This window comes from Podarcis liolepis (genome assembly GCF_965112155.1).
Source record: "Podarcis liolepis genome assembly, chromosome: 1".
NCBI classification, from domain to species: domain Eukaryota; kingdom Metazoa; phylum Chordata; class Lepidosauria; order Squamata; family Lacertidae; genus Podarcis; species Podarcis liolepis.
The window spans coordinates 75,369,143-75,387,821 of record NC_139554.1 but is presented as its reverse complement, the minus strand read 5'-3'; the positions used below and the strand labels follow the sequence as shown (position 1 = coordinate 75,387,821).

At 42.5% G+C, this 18,679-nt stretch overlaps 1 protein-coding gene across 17 annotated transcripts in view; it reads left to right on the top strand.

The window, feature by feature from the left end:
- Window positions 1-18,679, top strand: part of BRSK2 (BR serine/threonine kinase 2) — a 407,365-nt gene that overhangs the window by 265,744 nt on the left and 122,942 nt on the right. For all 17 annotated transcript variants that reach the window (XM_083505290.1, XM_083505294.1, XM_083505285.1 and 14 more), the window contains exon 3: window positions 15,069-15,154. In XM_083505290.1, coding sequence (XP_083361416.1) covers window positions 15,069-15,154 — 86 coding nt within the window. The remainder of the gene's footprint in view (window positions 1-15,068; window positions 15,155-18,679) is intronic.

The following is an 18,679-nucleotide window of genomic DNA, read 5'->3' as shown; positions in this document are numbered from 1 at the left end:
CAGCCCATCATCTCCTGGAATCATAAAGAGTGAAAGCTTTCCTTTCCACTTTAAAAAAAAGCCCTACTAATTATGTTTCCACTAGCCCTATAGAGACCATCTAGGAAATGTGTTTGGGGTTTCTGTTAATAGTTTCTTGCTACAGGGGAAGAAAGCCAAATGTATTATTTGTGGGCATTTTTTCTTTCTTTCTCTTTTTAAGGAATATCGGTAAGCTTGGGCCAGAATACTCGTTTCAGGGCATTCTTCTCATGGCTTTTTAATGCTTGGGGATGGCAGTCCTCCTTCCTTGTGATGCATGTTTACAGGTGCATTGATGAAAAAGAATATGTCTTGGGAAAAGCAGAGAACACAGCCACATGGGTGTTATATTGTAAACCTATGAGGCCTGGGAATCAAAATTGGATGTAGCGCAGTGGCCTTCAGCTCCATTCCAGTGACTGATTTGTATTCCAGAACTTGTGTATCAGAGCCTCAGCCGAGCTCTTGTTCTTTAACCTTTGTCCTCCACAGGGCTTCCTTTCTGCTCCCTTATTATCAACTAGCCTGCCACAGTGGCTCAGACTTACAGAGAAATATTGTGGGTGGCTGGATTCTTAACCCAATCACTATGATTCTTCAGCTGCATATCTGTAGTGATGTTCTAGCAATTTACTAGTCTGGGACACTTTTGGAACGAGAAAAAGTCCTTTTATGTTGCTGTCTAGTAGGCAGCATACTAGTTACATAGGTAAAGGTAAAGGACCCCTGACAGTTAAGTCCAGTCGCGAACGACTCTGGAGTTGCGGCACTCATCTCACTTCACTGGCCAAGGGAGTTGACGTTTGTCCGCAGACAGTTTTTCTGGGTCATGTGGCCAGCATGACTAAGCTGCTTCTGGTGAACCAGAGCAGTGCACAGAAATGCTGTTTAGCTGCCCGTTAGAGAGGTACATATTGATCTATTTGCACTTTGACGTACTGGGTTGGCAGGAGCTGGGACCAAGCAACGGGAGCTCACCCTGTCACGGGGATTTGAACCACCGACTTTCTGATCAGCAAACCCAAGGCTCAGTGGTTTAGACCACAGCGCCACCAGTATCTACCATTAAGGAATATATAGGGATCCTCACGTGCATCTCTTTGGAAACTCACCTTGTTATTATTTCCCCCTCCTCTTATATCCCTGTGATTATTTCCTCCTCCACGTCATTTAGTGACCCCAAATAAGGTTCTCTGTTTTAAAAGGCAGTGTTGGGGAGGAGAGGGAAGAATCTTTATATAGCCTCAAAGAGATGATACCCTTAGTTTCTAGGCGGTGGCAGCAGCAGCAGCAGCAGCTGGATCCCAAATGATTAATGAGCATATGCTCTGTGTGTGAGTGAAGATGTGCAAGCACAGAGCGCAACTAGCTATGGGGACCCTCCAGGGAGAGGTGGGCAGCTCTGGTATGGCATGGTGGTGGGCGGCTTAGACAGAGCTGACTGCACAGAGGCAGCAGCTCTTAATGATGCTGATGTCTTAATCATCACAGCTGCACTGGTGGCCCCTGTGTGAAGATATAGTGTGCCCCTGCATTGCTCTGTTGAACAAAGCAGCTAAAATGCTCAGCTTGAGCCCTTGGTGTTTAGTGGGTCTTGGAACCCAAAAGGACCGACTGTGCTAAAAGAAAATGCAGGGTGCCAGAGCAAGGAAAGTGGAAGAATAAGATTCCCTTTTAACCCATTGACAGCCACATTCCACTCTCGCGGCTTTGCTGCAGCAAAACATGTTGTAATAAGAACCTGGATTCCATTAAAAATGAAGATATTTATGATTCTCTGCGTTCCAGTAGAAACAAATCCTTGGCTTAACTTACGTTTCACAGTAGGATTGGTTGGGAAATTGATTTCCCATCCTGTGTGAATTTTTTTCTTATTTTCTTGTTGCAAAAACAAAAAACAAAATGTGGCTTTGAGATTTCCTGTTGAAATGGTAAATGCAGGCTAGGGTTGCCTTCCATCTCACTGCACCTCATCCCATCAAGACTACAAGCTACTTTAATGGTTGTGCAACAGGCAGAAATTTAGCAGATGATGTTTTCCCTGTTACTCCATCCTCATGCTGCAAAAAGTTTCTAAAAACTGCTACATTTCTGACCGATATACATACCTCTTTAGGCAAAGAAGCCTGGCAAGTGGGTTGTTGTTGGTTTGAATATAATACAAGGACTTTAAAGAATAGTTTTTTTGTAATTTAGAAAGAACAAAAAATAAATTAAAAATCACTTTGGATGTGGTTTGAAAATGGCGGCAGACGTGCTCTGCATTGGAATCATAATGTTGAAAGAGAAAGAGCCTCCCTCCGTTCGGAGCCCTCAGGCAATCTATAACATATGTAAAGGATTGTGGCATATATGTACTTTGAAGACTATCTATGGCAGCTCGTTGCTCATGACAAACAAGTTCTTTCTTCCTTTTTGTTCTTGTCTGCCCATAAGTAGAGTCTGACATTTAGACCCACTTGACCCACATTGTAGAAGCTACTGCAAATTCTGCTTGTGATGTTGAATCAGGCCATAATCTCCCATGGGGCAAGGAAACCAGCATGGCCTGGGGAGGGGGAGGGGCCACCAGGATGGAGGCTAAAATGGTGACAAAACCTATATGTTGTTGTGGGTGCTTTCATAGGTTGTAGACTGGAGGCCAGGCAAATTGGAGGAACAGAGTAGGCTCAGTTCCACAGAAGGTAAGAGAGAGGGATACTGGGATATTTACACCCAGCATGGTCTCTGGAGCAGAGTGGAGGAGCCAATGTATCCACTGTTAGCAGCATCCTAAGGATTACTTCTAAACCAGTACAAGAGACTTGGCTGTTGGCATTTCTCTCTGTAAGGAGACCGTAGCAGTAGGGCCAATGTGGTGCCCTCCAGAGGTTGTTGGACTACAACATCCATCATCCTTGGCTATCATGCTGCCTTGTGCTGATGGGATTTGTAGTTCAGCAACATCTGGAGGGCCCCATGGATGCTGGCCATGCTCTAGAATCACTCCCATGGTTTTCTTCTTGGTACAGAATTAAGGATGCAACCCTAAATAGCCTTATGAGAGTAAGTCTTGTTGACTATGCTGTAAGACAAACAACAAAGCAGTAAAAGTGCAGGACGGAAGTTGGCGTGGTTGGGGAAGCAAAGCAAATGTTATGAAAGTTGCTATTTTGCACTTGACAGAAGTTGCTGCTGTGGCATTTGACAAACTGAAATAACACTGAAGAAGAAGTAAAAAAAAAAAAAAAGATTGGGCAGAATGACTTTGGATGGAGAGCAGGTGTACCCTACTTGACCTCTGCACTCCGAGTGCACAGGTTCATTGCCGCCTGTCACCCAACTGCATGGTTTTGAACAGCAAGGAACAAGATTTGTAAATTGTTTGAAACAGGGAAACATATACGCCTTAAGGGCTCCTTGTAGGCAAAACAAACTGTGGAGGGTGTGGACTGTTTGGGTAGACAACCTCTAGCAAACTTGAGTAATTCTGCAAGCAGGTGAAGGAGGTGCCCCAAGCTGGCTTTCCTCCACTTGGTAAAATGCAACCACAAAAATGAGACTCCTAAAAAGCCATTCTCTTACAGAAAGAGATGAGTTTGGGCAGGGCGAGGATGGTGTGTGCACCTATGTGTGTTTGCGTGCACGCGTGTGCATGCCAAGGATAATTCAGAAAGCCATAAACACCAGTGGCTAGAGGACTGTGCTTTCTGTGGCTTCCCCTATACTTTCCTCCTAGAACTGGCATCTGCTTGATATTGATTGGCTGGCAAAATGTCACCCTTGTCCCCACTAATGAGAGGGATGTGTGGGTGGCAGTATGTGGGGGAAGCAGGAGAGGCTATATAACCTGAAAACAAAATGATCTTTCCTGGCTGCTTTGATCACTCAGCTCCCTGCCAGGTAGGATCCTGGATGGCAATAGCACTGATGGGAAGATTTGCTGCTGCTGCTGTTCTGGCTGTCTCTACAAGGCAGGGGATGACGATGTTTTCACTGAGGGGGTCCAGGAAGTTTGTTGTCATTGCCTTTGTCACACAGTGAGCCCGAGGTGGTTCTGGGCTGAGCACAGACAGCTTTTTTTGCTGTCAAAACAGAGGCCTATTTTGTGATATAATTTTTACCTTTCTTTCTGCCCGTGTATGCGTGCTTGCTTTTCTTTGTGGTCTCATACTGTGCAGCCTGAGTTGCATACAATAACAGCCAGTGAAAGGTTTGAGCTGAAAATATAGCTATTTCTGCCATCCTCTCTACAGCTGCATGGGGATGTGTAATCATGCAAAGGTCTTTGGGGTGGGGGCAGGGGGAAGAAGCTCTGTCATATAAAGGTTTGTGTGAGTGTATGTGAGTGCAAATTCACACACATTATTCAATATTTGCTCAGCAACCCTGTGCACAGCTCAGGATGCTTGGGAGGGGGAAGCTGTGTGAGCATGAGATGGCAAGGGATCTTGCTGCACTGACTTTCTCAGAGGGCAGAAAGTGATTCTGGACACAATGGGGGAAAGGGAACAACAAAGAACTCCAGCAGTTCTAGGCAGCAGAACAAAACGGCTGCTTTAAAACACCACAACTTGTGAAAATTGGCCTATGGCATGCTCTGGAAATAGCCATGTATCTGCAGGCTGACATCTGAAATATCAGCAAGGCCTTCTTCTCTATACAGGGCAATTCTTATACCTATATGATGTATAACTACGGCAAAGGATAAGAAGGTAGTTTTGCTTTTGAAAGGGGATGGAAAACATAACCAGGCCTGTGGAATTCATTTGTCCTTCAGCTGTACATACTAGCCCACAATGAAAGCAACAGTGGTTGTGGGACCAAGTAGTGAGCATGACTGGAATCATCCTACACAGGTCTTTTCAAGGAACCCACTTCATCCAGCCTCTATATTTCCACTTTAGCACTTAGGCTGAAACCATGGATTTCCCCCTCTCTGTTCATAGGATGCATATCATGATTTTCTCTCTCTTTTATAAGTTCATTTTTTTTAAACCACCAAAGTGCATCCATTTAGAATAGGCCAAACACTCAAATCTAAAAATTGTTTATCCCATAAAAGCTTGCTGGAATAGTAAAGCCTTTAACCTCTTTTTAAATATCTGCAGTGATGAACTTTGGTAGGCTTGTTTGGATGCTTTTAACCTATGTACATAATGCTTATTGGAATGGGGCAGGAACACAGTATTAGCATTTTTGGTACTCCAGGTCAGCCTTCCCTAACCTGATGCTTTCCATATGTTTTGGACCTCAGCTCTCATAATCCCTGACCATTGACCATGCTTGCTGCAGCTGATGGGAGCTGGAGTCCAACAACATATGGAGGGCACCATTGCTGGGGGAAACCGAACTAGGTGACACACACCACTAAACAATGGAGCTCCTGGGCCTTTCCCCTCCTTTCCTGCTCCTCGGCCTCTCCTCTCTCCCTGCCCAGCATTCTTTCACATATTCATTTCCAATGAAGAACTGCTCAGCCACTTGCCTGCTTCTGAGCCTCTCACCTTGCATACCTTGCATACCTGTAAGCCATGCAAGGGTGCCAACTTGAATAAAATATGGGGGGCAGGTAAGCCCTGCCCCACATAATCAGTCACATGATGCAGCACATACACACACCATTTGAATAGCAATGGCCTAGAAAAGGTGTCATTCCTATGTACTGGTACCCTAGGTTCCCTTTCAGTACAGTGCTTGCAAGAGATGGTAAGAGGCATTGCTAAGGAGTCTGCAGGGTCTGAGTTCATGCACAACGTATTCCTCAAACACATTTGATTTAGGAGGGTTTCTTCCCCATCTCTCCCATATTAGTCCACCTCCTGGTTTCCACATCTGTTTAAAAAGCTCATTGAGCTTGAACCCAAACATTGTTTCTGCTGCTGCAGCTGAAGGCCAAGAAAAGAAACAGGGTATGTTGCAGGTGTGGGTAACTCTGCCAGTTATAACCAAGTCTGTTGAAACTCCGCTGGGGAAGAGGGGTAAAGCTAGGTCAGCATAGCTTCATCAATCACTGGAGCGCATTTGGCACAACTTCAGCCAAGGCCTTCCCTTCCCTCACATCCCCTGCTTTCATAGCAGACGGGGCGAGAAAAGTGCAGACTTGACTTTTTGATTGTGCATGTGCTGTCCTTTGGCTTTTCTCAGAGGCCCTGGATAATAGTGTGCAGTGGTTCTGTTTTCCTTGTACAATGTCACGGATCCTCTTGAGTATTGTCATTTTGTTTCAACAGCATGTACTTATTTTTAATGGAAGGAGAATTACCGTGGGGTGGGGGAGTCTGAATGTGGGTGCTTCTGTCAGTATCAGACTGAGGCATTTCAAACATAATACGCTCCTTTCTGTAGTGCTGAAAGGTTAGGAAGACATACTGCTACTCCTTCAAGCTCCCTCTTTGTTACAGGCATGCATAGGGGCAAACAAGGTGTCTGTGTGATGTTTAAAACTTTAACTGGATTTTTAAATATTTAACTCAGATTTTTGGAATTTATTTTTTATAATGAATTAAATGACCTACTGGTTTCCTATCTGCTAGTGGGCCAAGTTCAAGGTTCTTGTATTGGTAAAAGCCCTGAATAACAAAATCTAGGATATCGAGATAATCTGGGGGGAGCAGTACTAGTGGTCCCCCATGGACCAGAAGCATGACTCATGTTTTCAGTATTGTGAGCCCAACTCCACAGAATGTCCTCTATTTGTATTTTTCATATTCTTCTTTAAGCCACTTTGAAACATTTGATGAAAAGTGCCGTACAAATCTGTTTTTTAAAAAATTGCTTAGGTCCAATGAGGGTTCCTGTCCCTGAGTAGTTTTGGTTAGTGGTTTTGGTGATGTAAGTTAAAGGAAGGTGAGTGCTGAAAGTTCCCCCAACATTGCTGCTGTGGAAGGTATTGTATTGGGGACAGATCTGGGTTCCAGCTCCGGAGAGGCTAATTCTGCTGAGTGTTGTCACAGAGCTGTATGTCAGATGGTTGATTTGCCATGTACTATTGGACAGCTGATTATCCTACATGCTGAATTAATAAATCCATGTTGTCAGTTTTCATCATGGCTGCCTGCCTTCAGACCAGGCATTATTTAAAGAGACATGCACTGCAGATAGATGCCACACTTGAACATGTTGGCTTTCTGATTGGTGGCTAAAATGAAAATAGTTGAATGTAATGATGTATTAAGTAGTGATTCTGAGCTGGGACAGCTGTGTAAGTAAGGCTAGAAATGCTAAACAAAAGCAGAATTTATTATAATTTGTTGTTATAAAATTACATTTTCATGCATAGGGGTTGTGCTGCTTCACTAGCAATGGAGCTTTGTTATGGTGAACTTTCCTTATTCCAATATATCACAAGCAAGCATCATAGACCCATAACATGTATGGAGGAAGTCTCCTACTTCAGATTACATTTCCCCTCCTATGCTTTTTCAGTTGATTAAGTGATTCCTCAAATGCATGTTGATCATCACCTCAAACATGGCTTGAATCGTTTGAAAATGCCCATGATGTGACAAAGAGTCATCTAATGGTGGGTTGAGGGGGGAGGGATAAATGGCCTTTCCCTGGCATTTACAATACTTAGAGATAGTGCTTGGAATTCGAAGCAAAAACCTATTAATTGTATTGGGGCACTCTGTACCTTTCTGAGTACCAGCTCAAGGGCCTTGTGGTTAAATCAGTTGCTGTGCAAGCTGGCCATGAACTGGAGGAGGAGCGTGTGGGAACTAAGCTTTGTATCTCAGTATTTAGGCTGATGCTGGCAATTTCAAATTTACTTTTGCACTCCCTGGCCTGAGTGATTGGAAATGTTACCCAGTTCCCCCATCCCTTCCTACTGCCTCTGTGGAGAGGACAGCCTTTCAGTTTTCTACTGTATAAGGAAGGGCCTGCTGGGAGTGAGTGTGAAACAGACGGACAGAATAAGGTAACACTAGCTTCTGTTTCTATCCATTTATGGAGCAAACATTTGCAGTTCCATCTTTTCTCAACTAACTCAGTCACCAAAAAGTGAGGAAAATGAATGTAAAAGAAATATGGAGCATCCATAAGAGACAGGCATTTGCCTCTTAGAAACATAGGGTGGGCTCTGCAGATTGTGTTGTGAGTGAGGATATTGGAAATAAAGTGCTGTTTTCTCACTGACATCCATGCATGTGAATTGAGCTTAAAGCAAAGAGATGCCAGTTCTCCTGGAGGAAAAGGGCTGGAGGTGAGGACATAAGTGAAGATTTTGCATTGTTCCTGCTGAGGGAAATGTTGCCTTTGTGTTAGTCTCTTTCATTAGCAGAGTCAGTGAAGCATCTTACTAGCTAATCAACTCCCTGCTTAGACCCTAAAAACCTCTAATTGGCACCTGCAAGGTCATAAAGCAAGTGATATGCCTTTGTGTCCACTTTGAAGTCATTTCTGACCCCTCTCTCCAGCCAAATGCTTTTGCCATGACCTGGACAAAGCCCTTTGCAGAAAAGGGGGGCAAAAAAACGAATCTGGAATCCTCTCTTGGGGACTGGGATTTGTGTGGCAGATGGATGTGTCTTTTTAACATTATGCAAATGTCACTCCATGATTCCGGTTTACTGCAGGCTCCTGGAGCCTCTCTCCAGCCTAGCAGTTTGAGGCTTGTCTTGCTCTCTGATAATTGTATCTGCATTGAAGCAGTCGGCCCTGCAGGGCTCCACTCTCATCCTTCCTGGCTTGGAGCCAGAAAGCAATATGTGGGTTTCCTGGTGCAAGGAGGCATAAAAGTGGTACCAATCGTTGGCAAAGGTGAGGGAAAGAATGCACGGTTGTATCCCGTACTTAAGATCTGTTTGGTTTTATTTCAGAGGCTTCATACTGATTGTGTGATTACATGGATTTCCACTGTGTTCTCCTAACCAATCCAGTGATAGAATCACTACAGTCTCTGTCTGCCCTATATCAACCACTGGTGTTTCCCTGGAAATGTGAAATCCTGTTCTTAGGCAGACATTCGCTGCTGCAGAGATAATTTTGGAAACATGGCTACACTTTAAGCTTTTGATAGAACTGCTACACAGTGTCTTTGCAATGTTTCTATAGAATGGGGAAAGAGTTAACAATGACATTGTATCAATTTCCACAGCAATCTGGATAGAGATCTTGTCATTATCCCTGGTTTTCAGTATTTAATTCAGTTACATGGGAAAGCAATAATAAATACAGACAGACATTTCATTTGAGAGAGCAAAGACAAAGGCAGGTGAAATTTATTATCCTCATGTTGTTCTTGCAATTTTAGCAGAGTCTGATTTCCCCTGTTTCCAGGTAGTGCAATCCAGAGTTGATAGCTGTTACAATTTTACCAAATATCTCATGTCACCAATGGGGGATGTAAGTCATAGAGAAACCATTGGCTTGTTGAAGGTCACAAAGAAAGCAGGGGCCAATTCAGGAATGGAAGCACTGTCTGGGTGTTCTGATATAATCACTAGGCATGCTAGTTTGGAAGTGTTTTTAGGGCCTATGTTATCTAAGACAGAAATTATTTTCACTCATGAAAAATAGACTTTTATTAAAATCAGTCCCTAATGTATCTATCAAACACTGACAGGCAACTTCCTGCTTCTAGCTTATGTTAGATTTGGCTCAGCAAACAAGTCAGGCTAGATCCAAGAAAATCCAAAATCGTTTGAATTCCACCACCACCCCAAAACCAACCCAGCTTCAGAAGTTTCCTACCTCTGCCTCCCCTTCCTAATAATAATAATAATAATAATAATAATAATAATAATATCCCCAATGCAATCTTTGCCCTTTAAACAAAACCTGCCTGCCAAGGGCAGAAGTTAAAATGGTCCTCCAGCCACATGATGATGAATGGAGGAAGATCAGATCTGCCACTGCTATTGCCATTGCAGTAGCTTCTGAGAAGACTAAATTTCCCAAGAGCCACTAATGCCTGTGTCCTTGCACACTACCAATGCCACTAGAGAGAGGCAGGAGGGAGAGACTTGATTTTATTCTTTCCGTGTTCCCACACATGGAATGACATTGCTACTGCCCTAGCTGCCGAGTCTTGTTAAAGGAAAGGGAAGTGGAGGGTTATATGACTAAGCAGGAATTCTTTTGTGTCTTAGGTTTTAATCTGAGCTGTAGAAGAATTGGAACCTCATAATGCTATTATTTCTCTGAGGTGAGAAATATGAACTTCTGAAGCTCCTATCCAGGCCTAAGCCTAGCAAGCTTCTTTGACTTCTTTGACTCTACCGTAAAAGATGGTTTTCAGTACTCCATCCTATTTAGGTGTGGCCAGGAAAGAAGCTCAGTGCTTTGCAGACTGGGGTTGGCTCTTTGAGTCTCACTTGAGTTTCATTAGACAAAGTAAGTGGGCTGCAAAGTGATACAGCACAGAGAGGGGGGAAACATGTTTCCCATTCCAGACTCCAGACTTGCTAAGGAAGCGGGTATGGGGAGATTAGCTCCCACTTGAGTGGTGTCCTTGATTTCCTTTCTCCCATTCAGCAAACAGCCTGCCTTTCCTGATGCCAGAAAGTGCTGCACCTCTGGGCAGATAATGTTGTGGTTTGGGCAAATATACTCACTGCCCCAGTACTGAATGGCAAAGTCAGCAGTGAGAAGCAGACCAGTGCCTCTATTTCCCCTTTGGAAGGGAGCTTCAGGATTATGGGGAGGAGTAATATTTCTGTCACTTATCCTAAAACAAGGAACCAGTTTCAGGAGGGGCTTAGAAGGAAGGGAATAGTGCTTAGCATTTCCCTTTTACCAACTACCACCCCAAACATATTTTCTGGATGGGGTGAAAGAAACATTTATACTTTCCTTCCTGGAGCCTAGAGGCCACATTTATTTTAGGGGTATGGTGCTAGGTTTGGAAAAGAAGACCAGGACTCATCACTAGTTCTGATTAAGGCAACAGCCTGAACAATAAATGGAAGAGTGGAAATTTTTCATTTAGCTAATGCAGCTTTAGAAGCTGGGAACCATGCTGACATTCACATATGATGTAAAAAGCATAATAAAAGCTCAAGGGTGCTTTTGTTGTCTCTTGTATAGTATGAGCGCAAGGGCTGATTCTTATAACCACTTTAGTGAAATGAGTGTCAAAGAGTTAGTAGTTAGCAGTGAGTTCACAATGGCACAATGGTCTGCCAGTATGTTTCCAAGCACAATTCAAAGTGTTGGTGCTGACCTTTAAAGCCCTAAATGGCCTCGGCCCTCTATACCCAAAGGAGCATCTCCACCCTCATCGTTCTGCCTGGACACTGAGGTCCATCTCTGAGGGCCTTGTGGCAGTTCTCTCACTGTGAGATGTGAGGTTACAGAGGGCCTTCTCGGTAGTGACACCCATCCTGTGGAACATCCATCAGATGCCAAGGAAATAAACAGCTATCTGACTTTTAGAAGACATCTGAAGGAAGCCCTGTTTGGGGAAGTTTTTAATATTTGATAGTTTTATTCTGTTTTTAATCTGTTGGGAGCCACCCAGAGTGGCTGGGGAAACCCAGCTGGATAGGCAAATAATAAATTGTTGTTGTTGTTACCTGCAGACTTGGTAATCAAATGCCCTGATGACTTACCAAATCAGCACTCAGGTCTCTCTTGGTGTTATAGGGAACCATCATCTGGGCCTCTGGAGAAGCAATCAGATAGCCACTTTGCCATGGATTTAGTGTTCATCACCTTCCTGTAGATTTTGTGTGCACCACTTAACCAGCAAAAGCTAATACAAATTACCTCTGCATGGGCAGACACCTTTTAATGACTCATGTTGCAGTTTCCTTCGATTCTCTGTTGGAGATGCTATTACTCAATGAACTCTTTTAAGTTCTGTCATGGTACATTCAACTGCAATCAGTGCTCATGATAAAGTTTTCCTACTAGCTTCTTCCCATGAGCAAACTGTTGATCAGACATCTTTTTTCTTGGTTCTTATTGACTTCTCACTACATAAAATATTATTCAAACCTAATCCAGAATTCTATAAAGTGCCAGGAAAAAACATAGATATTTCTGCAGAATAACTGAGCATTTATTGAGTTTGTTCTGACCATTATAGTATTACTTACACCATCCTGCATTAAACCATCAGAATTGTACACTATAGATGCACGTTCCTTTGTAGATTTTATTTGTAATGATCACTGCTTTGTTTTTAATATGAAAGTTTCTAGCCCTTTTTGTTAAATTGTGGAAGCATTGGATAAGTGTAGCTTGAAAACTCAACAGAGAGTCTTGTGATAACTTAAAGGCTGACAATCTTATTATAGCCTAGGTTTTTGTGGATTCCACTTTATACGGTTTTTTAAAAAAGCTTTAAGGTGCCACAAGATCCTTAGTCTGTTTTCAGGGGGGAGGAGAGGCAAAACAGATACCCCTCTAAATAGAGGGTGACTTTCTAATGACTGAGAAATTAAAAAGTTAGTGTAATTTACAGTAATTATAAATATGTAGATCCTAGCATTGGATTGTTTGTTGCAGAAGGTGAATATTTGCTCTTTTACTTCTTCTCTTCCACTTAGTGTTGAAAGTGAATCAGAGAAAAAGTATAACTGAGGCCTTTGTCTGAGCACCATAAGCCATAAGCCTCTGTTTTTATGTGCCTGTTCATCTTAAGCTTTTGGACAGTAACTAAGAAGTGCCCTGAGAGAGCCCTAGCATCACATCTCTCACTTTGGTTGGACATGTTGCCACAGACATCAACAGCAGGGGTTTTTCAAAGACAATGTGCTGCAGGCCTTTCTGGAACAAAAAAAAGGGGGGGAGGGGAGAGAAAATTATTGGTATGAACATAACTCGTGTCAGGATCCAGTATCAGAAGTGCTCTAAGTCTTCTCCACAATGTATAAGATGAGAACTTGCCTTGCTGCTGAGGAGATGTCCTGATTAGTTGTTACTGTTGTTTTGAAATGTTGAATGTTTTATGTTCCAATGCTGGAAAGAGGAAATGCACATCTTCCAGAGAACTATTTGCACGCATGCATGCACACGCACACACACAACCAGAAATATATTGGATATATCTGATCTTCATCTCCATAGATTTAATGGCTAGATTTGGGGAAGTCGTTGTTAGGAATAGGAAATTACAGAAATCTATGTGACAGCATTGTGGTGTGACTGAATAAGATATTAACTTTAAACCTATTATAGGACCCAGGGTAGCATAGATCCCAAAAATGTGCTTTAGCTGTAGCACAGTACAAGTGGTGATCTCTGTTGCTGCCCTGCAGCCAAAGTAACATCCTAACCATGGCAGGTAGAATGGGGAAATCTATACTGGGGCCTAGAGCCAGGCAAGCGTTGTACCAGCTTTCCTGCTTTTCTAATTTTGGCGATTAGGAAAGTGTGCCAGAGCCTCTTTGACTCTTTCCAGACCCATGCCAATGGCCCATCCACAGGAAGTTATGACACAACATGCCAGGATGCAGCAGCTATAATAGTACCACCAGCAGCAGCTTCTAAACTTAGTTCAGAGTGGATTCCTTCTGGAGTTGTATCATTCTGCTTCTTGAGAGCCAGGTGCTCAGTCCCTCTAGATTTCCCTCTCAATTCATTGGGCCATGTAATTAGGGCATTAATAGTTTGTTATTACATAAGTGTACCTGCCAATCTGTTGTTCATGGCCTGTAAATTCACCCATAGTGACACTTAGTGAAACAAAATAAAACAGGTATTTGCTAATTTCATGTGTGCAATTAATTAAGGCTTCTGGTTCAGCAGTGGAGATTAGCAAATCTGCCCCCATTTTTCCTCTATTATGAATGTAAGAAGGTATCAAAATAATTCTCGCATTATATAGTTGGGTTTTCCTCAGAATTTGCACATCAGACTTTGAAGCTTTGGATACCATATGAAAGAAATTTCAGTATTATTAAATGAATGGAGCATGTTTAAGAGTAAATGAGCTCAACTGGAGGCATTCCTCATCCATAAGACTTCAGAAATTGTATTCAATGTAACAGTAAGGAGATTGTCCAATTTCTTCTCCTCCGTGCACTGAGGTTCTCCCAATGCTCTAGAGCAGATTTGGGGAGGCACATGGTGAAAGGAGAGAGGGGAAAGTCTGGGAGAGATAGAGGTTTACTTTAGTATTTCTGAATACCACTTTTAGCTTATTTAAGGGGGGGAGTAGTTATCTTCATAAACATGAAAAGGTTGCTGTAGGCTTGTATTTTTTATTGTTTAATGTTGCTGTTGGTTTCTCTGCATCTATGTGCATGTAAGTGCCCACTAAGGATAGCACTTCATGTACATGAAGTGGGAACACTAACCCATGAAATCTTTTGCCACAATAAATTTGTAGTTTTTAAGGTGTCACAAAACTCTTTGTTGTTTTCGCTGCAATAGATGACATGGCAACCCCTCTAGAAATAATTTGTTTGTGTAAACTTTGCATATCTGAGAAGCAGGCCTGGCTTCAGATTTTTTGCGGGAGGCAGGTGAGCTTACCTGGCGACAGCACCGTAATGGGCTGGAGAAACCGAGCAGCTGCTCAGCTCCCCGACTCATTTCAGGACTGCTGCTGAGTAAACCCACGAGAGCTTGGAGCATCCCCCAGATTCTCCCTTGAGCTTGTGAGTGGACTTACAATCACTGCAATGGGCCAGGGACATGAGCACACACACCCTTGCCTCATGGTCTTAGAGGACCACCAACAGGGAAGCTAGCTCACTCACAAACATGACAGGGAGACTGGTGGGTAGAGGGCCACAGCCAGTGGAGAAAGGGAAGTAGTAGTGGGCACTGGAGGAGCAGGCAAGGTGTCAGCCATGGTAGGCCCTTCTGAGATGCCTGCACACAAGCAAATAAATGCCCCGGCAAGGTGTGTCCTAGTGCTGTGGAAGTTAATAACAATACTGTTGTTAATAATGTGTTTATTCATTATTACTAAGCATACATTATTATTTCTATGCCCTGCCATTTCCTGAATTTTTACTTTGTTTTCTGTGTGGTAACTACACCGGGGAAAGTCAGTGGTACTTAAGGGATGGCAGTGGGTAATAACTGAAGACACGTAGTAGTACAGATTCTTAATGTAGTCTTAAGACACAGATTCTAACAATTCCTTGTGTTTTGCTTTTCTCTTTCAGGTGGAGCGGGAAATAGCCATCCTGAAGTTGATAGAACACCCGCACGTTTTAAAGCTGCACGATGTTTATGAAAATAAAAAATATTTGTAGGTATTATTCATTTGTCAAGGGGGTGGGATAGGTGTGTGGGGAAGGCATTAAGTATCTGTTAACATGGGATGCAGCTCACTAAATAAGACTGTACACAACAGGTGCACAAACCACAATAATTTCATTTTTATGCTTTCTCAACAAGGGACGTGGATGGTGCTGTGGTCTAACCACAGATCCTAGGGCTTGCTGATCAGAAGGTCGGCGGTTCGAATCCCTGTGACGGGGTGAGCTCCCGTTGCTCGGTCCCTGCTCCTGCCAACCTAGCAGTTTGAAAGCATGTAAAAGTGCAAGTAGATAAATAGGTACCGTTCTGGTGAGAAGGTAAACGGCGTTTCCATGTGCTGCTCTGGTTTGCCAGAAGTGGCTTAGTCATGCTGGCCTCATGACCCGGAAGCTGTACGCCGGCTCTCTCGGCCAATAAAGTGAGATGAGCACCGCAATCCCAGAGTCGTTCATGACTGGACCTAATGGTCAGGAGTCCCTTTACCTTTAAGTGGAGGTGTAGAACTGGTATTTGTACTATGATGTGGTTCTGGACCGTTTCTCCAGCATGTTTTTTAGCATAAAAAGTGATACAAATCCAGCAGGTATTCCTCTAAAAGCAATTGTGTATAGGCGATAATGATTATCACTGCCAAAGTTGCTTACTGATCTGGGGACATCGCTGGCAATATATATGAGTAGAGGAAGTAACGTAGCTTGGTGGTACCAGGGTTGATGGTAGCAGTGCCTGATTTACATATAAGCTAAACAGGCTATAGCTTAGGGCCCCACTCTCTTGAGGGCCCCCCGAAATATACTTCTTCTTAATTGTATTTCACTGTTAATATACTTCTTTTTAATTGTATTTCAGTTCAACAATTACTTTGATAAAATACATATTTTGTAATGGTCAAATGGCTTTAGATACCTATTAGGTCCATCATAAATTACCATATAGCATATATTCAACACAAAAAAGTGACAATTTTTTGTTGGCAAAGGACAGCTGGACATATAAAGGGCCCTATTACCTTCAGTAGCTTAGGGCCTCATCAAACCTAAATTCGGCCCTGGATGGTAGTACAGAGTAGGAGCGAGCCATACCTCAGTGGCAGACCACCTACTTTGTATGCAGAAAGCTCTAGGTTCTGAGAATTTGTCTCCTATTCGAAACTCTGGAGGACTGCTCTCTGTTGACAGTGCTGAGGTACAGTAGATGGACCAATGATCTGACTCTGTATTAGGCAGCTTCTTACGTTCTATGAGAAGGAAAAGGAAAGGGAGTGTTCAAGCTGGGCACAACTCATTCATAATCATCAAACCAGGGGTAGATAACCTTTCTGTTCACATTCCCTCATTCCAGGGGTGGACAGGGACAGAATTAAAGATAGATGGAGCCACAAAGGTGGTCCAGATTAACTAATATGGAATCTATATATATATATATATATATATATATATATATATATATATAACCTGCATATATATATATATATATATATATATAAAATCAAAAAGTTTGCCCTTCTTCAATTTTTATTTTGGCTGCCACATATTAGATTTAGATTAGGGGAAATAAGCTTCCTTAGGTTTGATGGGGTTACTCTGCAGTGAGTGTGCAGAGGTTTTTTCTTTTCTTTTAGTACAACAGACCAATATACATAGCTGCTGTTCTGGAAAGCAAGTGAAAATGATTCTTTTTGGACTTTAGTGTGCTATACACATACTGTGGCTATATCAACAGATGCTCCTCTGTGTGTATGTATCCTTCCAATTTGTTCTCAGACTGGTGGCTTAAAAATGTTTTTTCTTGAAGCTATATAAAAGAAAATTGTGGTTTTTTATTTAAAAAGCCACGATTTTTTATCAAATAAAATACTGCCCCTTCTGATTGTTCTAAAACTACATACAGAGCCATAACTCAGTGGTCCATATTAGACTCCTGTGTTGCATAAAGAGTGGAGAGGGAGCAATTGTAAAAGCCAGGAAAAAATAAGAGGAAGCGAACAGGAAGAAAGGAACTTTGAGAGGATGGATGTATAGGGCTTCAATAGGTGTCGGGAGGGGCATAAAATGAGGCCAGGAGCTATGTGCAGCCCCGGAACCACAGGTTGCCCATCGGTTATCTAAACCACAATTTAGATTATTACCAGAACCAAAACAGTGTGTGACTTTTCAAGACCACTCATTGAATCTGCCTGCACTAGACTTTGAACTTGGGTTGCCCAACATCAAGTCTAGAAGATCTTGCAACCAATCAGTTTAATAAAGCACTTTGTCATTAAAATCTTTTTGAATTTGATTATGTCTCTCTTTTTGAAGTGCAATTAAAATCCCATAGTCAGTTGAAATACTGAAGGTTTTTTTGAGGGGATGAGTTTGTTTGTACCAAATAAACCAGCAACTCTGTTCTGCTGTCTTTGCACGAATAATTAATATAGTTTGTCTAGAGCATTTTCACAGCCAGTGAGTCTGAACCATGGACAGAGTTTCTCAGAGTTTATTAGAAAGAAGCCCAAAATATTGAATTTCTTGCCAGATAGACATGCCATATTAATCTTCACTCACTTGTGTATTGCAGGGAGGGGCAATTATTTTTAAATGAGAAAGAGAAAGCATATGAGGAAACTAAATGGTGTTTTTTCCCCAATTTCTAACTGTATTGCAAGCAAAGGGGTCTTTTTTTTTATTAAAGCTTTGCTGGAGGTAGCCCTTTTAATGTCACATCTCTGTAAGGGTATAATAATTGGTGAACCAAGAAAAGAGTGTTGCATGGATGTAATAATCCCATGTGGACCATACAACTGGAACAATGAATTTTTATCCAATAAGATTGTGCCAACAGTTCAAGGGGTGGTTTAGTAGAAGTGGTTGTAATTTATTTTGGTGTGAGAAATTCTCTTCAGCAGTGAACTGTGGCTACCAGCAATCTTTTGTCACTCTTAGTCTTTCTTCCCCCCCCCCCTTCCCTCCCTCCCCCTTGAAGGTGTGTGTGTACACAGACAGCACATATAAAACACACACACACACACAGAGAGAGAGAGAGAGAGAGAGAGAGAGAGAGAGAGAGATGTGTGTGCAGTAGTCAGTAAAGCGATGGCCATTATTATTATTTTGTCACCGACTACATAAAATGTCTTAAAGCAACTTGACAATTGTACATAATTCCTACCTGTGCATAATAATTTACTATTTTGAAATCATTATGGTTTCTCCTGTAGGAAACTAATTGTTCTAAGAATGAGTAATTTAGCCCTAGGGGAGTGGTGGGTGGTTGCACACACACACACACACACACACACACACACACACACACACAAAACACACCCCCCCCCAAAAAAAAACACACACCACCTTAAGTCACAATCAGGAATCAGTGTCATATAATTGTGTTCCTCCCAAACCCATATCTTAAAAGGTCAATGAAGTTACATTTATCTTTATATGATTACCACATAGCTACTTTAAAACTAAGGGACGCGGGTGGTGCTGTGGGTAAAACCTCAGCGCCTAGGACTTGCCAATCGTCAGGTTGG